We start from the raw sequence: 3,885 nt of genomic DNA, 5'->3' as shown, positions 1-3,885 counted from the left end.
TTTTGTATTTTTAGTAGAGACGGGGTTTCACCATGTTGACCAGGATGGTCTCGATCTCTTGACCTCGTGATCCACCCGCCTCGGCCTCCCAAAGTGCTGGGATTATAGGCGTGAGCCACCGCGCCTGGCAATAAACCTTGCATTAGTACCTGTGTACATGTAGTTGCTAAATGCAGGCTAATTCAGATATTACTGCCTTCTGTTTCCTCTGTAAACTTTAAGGAGAAAGCAAAGAATATGAAACTTCAGGATGGAGATGGGTTGTATGCATGCATGCATGTATGTATTTGAGACAGAGTTTCACTCTTGTCATCCAGGCTGGAGTGCAATGGCACGATCTCATCTCACTGCAACCTCTGTCTCTCGGGTTCAAGCAATTTTTCTGTTTCACTCTCCCAAGTAGCTGGGATTACAGGCATGCACAACCATGCCTGGCTAATTTTTTTTGTATTTTTAGTAGAGACAGGGTTTCTCCATGTTGGTCAACCTGGTCTTGAACTCCCAACCTCACATGATCTACCCACCTCAGCCTTTCAAAACCCTGGGATTACAGGCATAAGCCACTGAGCCTGGGAGAGATGAGTTGTTTTTATTTGTACCTGAAGCATTTGTGTTGTGACAAGAGTGCTGAGTGTTAGGGACTCTGTGCTGTGCCTGCTTTCTCTACTTAATGCTAATAATGAGTTCAGGGGGAGGAATATCAGGATTTACAGGGAACTTGCTTAAAACCTTCATCCACAGACCCTTTCCAAATCTACAGAATCACATGGCATAGAATGGAGCCAAAATTACCAGGTGATTTCTAATCCCATTAAAACTTGAGGCCGGGCGTGGTAGCTCACGCCTGTAATCCAAGCACTTTGGAGGCCAAGGCGGGCGGATCACCTGAGGTCGGGAGTTCAAGACCAGCCTGACCAACATGGTGAAAACCTGTCTTTATAAAAAAAAAACAAAACAAAACTTGAGAGGCAATGCTTAGCTAAGTGGTTATCAGCTCAGACTTCTCATTAAGATTCCATGGTTAATGTGCACACATGTGTTTATTTGTGCCCTTTCCGCAGATTCTGTTTATTCTTCTGGGTGGAGGCATCCCTGTTGTTGTAATCAAGTGCCTCATGTGACTCTAAAGTGAGGCCAGAATTAAGTATGGGGTGTTCCAGGTACATTCGTGAGTTAAGTTCCACCTTTGCACTAAACGGTGGCCACAGGACTGTTTCCCTTTGGGCTTGGTAGGGACAGGGCAATGTGACCCATATTTTCTTTTCTTTTTTCTCTTTTCCAAGGCAGAGTCTCACTCTGTTGACCAGGGTAACGTGCAGTAATACAATCTTGGCTCAATGCAACCTCTGCCTGGGTTCAAGTGATTTTACTGCCTCAACCAAGGATTTGGGACTGCAGGCACGTGCCATTTCACCTGGCTAATTTTTTGTATTTTTAGTAGAGACAAGATTTCATCATGTTAGCCAAAATGGTCTCCATCTTCTAACCTCTTGATCCACCAGCCTCGGCCTTCCAAAGTGCTGGGATTACAGGCATGAGCCACCTTGCTCAGCTGTGCCACATATTTTTATTACTGAAGCAGAAATTTGTGATGTTTGTAACAGGAAAGGGCACCTGAGAAAAGGAAAAGTGAAACATATTTAGATCTCCCTGTGCTCAATTTTTTATATCTTTGTGCTGCATTTTCAGCACATTGTTACTGAGTCTTTTTTGCTGTAAAGGACAGAAAGGAGTGAGCTTTTTCTGCCGGTCTTGGTCCTTCTGCCTGGGGGTCTGGTGGTAGCAGGTAGGCAGGTGGTGCTGACATCTTTAAAGACATGTTCTCAACATGGAGGAGTCATTTGTTCAAAGAATCTAATCTGAAAGGAATTCTCAGAAAAGGAGGAGAGAGAGGAAAAAATAACCTTTTTTTTTTAAGCAAAACATGTCTCAGATTAAGAGCTGTGTCCACTCTGCCTCCTAGAATGCCATGCAAGTCTTTACTTCTCTATTGTGTTATTCCTCCCTGAAGAGTTTTTTTTTTTTTTTTTTTTTTTTTTTTTTTTTAAAAAAATTTTTTTTTTTTTTTTTTTTTTTTTTATAAAGGTAAGAGGCTACAGAGTTATAAGCTTCTTCCTAGTGGAATTCTCTGGTATAGTACAGTGTAGTCATTTCTGCAGTTCTAGAATAAATAAAGTCTCTTCTATGCTTCTCTTCAAAAGCAATGAATAACAGAAGATGGTATAAAAGAAGGCATTTTTCCCTTTTCATTCTGTAGTATTGGAGCCAGTATTTTTTCCATCACAGGCAACAGTTTTCACTTTTTCCACTTTAATAAGTTCTGTCACCTCTCTGAATTCAACATCATTCAATACAAAAGTCCACACGTTATCGCAGAATCCGTACGTATTTAGCGCGCCCCTGAAATTGACTCTGTTCCTGACCCTCTGAGCCAATGCTGAATTTATAGCCTTATCAAACTGAAGTAGAACTTGAAGGGCAAGTTGGGGGGTGATCTGTCGAGACTGTATCAGCTCATCTAGGCTCTCCTGAAGACTGTTTCCCAAAGTGGTATTTCTGTATAACTGATATGCCATGGCTTATGAGGAAGAATTTGTTTTTCTTTCTTTTTTTTTTTTTTTTGAGACGGAGTTTCGCTCTTGTTACCCAGCCTAGAGTGCAATGGCGCGATCTCGGCTCACAGCAACCTCCGCCTCCTGGGTTCAGGCAATTCTCCTGCCTTAGCCTCCTGAGTAGCTGGGATTACAGGCACGTGCCACCATGCCCAGCTAATTTTTTGTAGTTTTAGTAGAGACGGGGTTTCACCATGTTGACCAGGTTGGTCTCGATCTCTTGACCTTGTGATCCACCCGCCTCAGCCTCCCAAAGTGCTGGGATTACAGGCTTGAGCCACCGCGCCCGGCAAGAATTTGTTTTTCTTATTCAAGCTTGCATTGATGTCCTGTGGGGAAGGCGCTTCCCGCCACGGAGCGGACAGAAGCCGCCACAAGCCCAACAGGAGGTTCCTACTTCTCTGCCCACCTCTTCAGCCACCGCAGAAGCCACCCTAAAGAGTTTATTTTAACTACTTTTAAAAATTCTTATGATAATCAAGCTTCTATCAAAAATATTATTTTATATATACCAGAGCCCTTTCTATACTCTTTACGCTGTGACTTCTTATACACCGTACAGAATTTCTACCATGAATTTATAATCTGCACTATTAAAAATGTTCCCTTTGTGGCTGTTGCACATGAAAAGGTATGGATACTTGAGATTCCTTTTGGGAAAAAGCTGGAGTAGTTTGTAAAGATGGAAAACATGTAATGTTGAAGTTTCATCTGAGTTCTCCATTACCTCTATGCAAAACAGGATTAAGCAAATGCTTACTTAAATAAAATAAACTTTATTAAGCGGGAAGTTTTAAAAAAAAATATCAGGAGATACCTCCTCTCTAGGGCACTAAAGAGAGACCACTTAAAATTATTGTTACAAATTATAGAACAGGGAAGATATCTGTATCCTGAACTTTGCATGAAACTTATTTTTTGTGTTAAAATTCAGACTATAATTCAGTTTTGGAGAGGCAAGATCATCATGATGCTGTGTCATTCTGTGTGCGTCAGCATATCATAAAACTTTGTCCTAGTGCAGTTCATGTTAATGATTCACTTGGTTAAGGAGCTCTCTGACAAATTTTGTCACTATAGAGTTAATTATTTTTCTCTTCGTTATTATCTTAATACAGCTAATGTGCATCAACCATCACAGTTAATCCAGCAGCTGCCCTTCTTAAATTAGGTTTTCTTTTTTTTTTTTTTGAGACGGAGTTTCACTCCTGTTACCCAGGCTAGAGTGCAATGGCGTGATCTTGGCTCACCATAACCTCCACCTCCTGGGTTC

General features: G+C 41.5%; 2 protein-coding genes and 1 pseudogene across 3 annotated transcripts in view; 2 read left to right on the top strand and 1 right to left on the bottom strand.

The window, feature by feature from the left end:
- Positions 1-3,885, top strand: part of LOC108297137 (zinc finger protein 429-like) — a 68,574-nt gene that overhangs the window by 10,032 nt on the left and 54,657 nt on the right. The gene's annotated exons all lie outside the window — the stretch shown is intronic.
- LOC108297136 overlaps positions 1-3,885 on the top strand; it is a 47,269-nt pseudogene that overhangs the window by 10,106 nt on the left and 33,278 nt on the right. The gene's annotated exons all lie outside the window — the stretch shown is intronic.
- LOC108297143 (transcription initiation factor IIA subunit 2-like) lies at positions 2,053-3,063 on the bottom strand. The gene is made up of 2 exons (XM_037735306.1): positions 2,910-3,063; positions 2,053-2,593 (listed from the first exon to the last, which is right to left on the bottom strand). The coding sequence occupies exon 2, from the start codon at positions 2,574-2,576 to the stop codon at positions 2,247-2,249; it is 330 nt and encodes a 109-aa protein (XP_037591234.1). The 5' UTR covers positions 2,577-2,593; positions 2,910-3,063; the 3' UTR covers positions 2,053-2,246.

This window comes from Cebus imitator, unplaced genomic scaffold (assembly GCF_001604975.1).
Source record: "Cebus imitator isolate Cc_AM_T3 unplaced genomic scaffold, Cebus_imitator-1.0 Scaffold775, whole genome shotgun sequence".
NCBI lineage: Eukaryota > Metazoa > Chordata > Mammalia > Primates > Cebidae > Cebus > Cebus imitator.
This window is presented reverse-complemented; position numbering and strand designations above follow the sequence as displayed.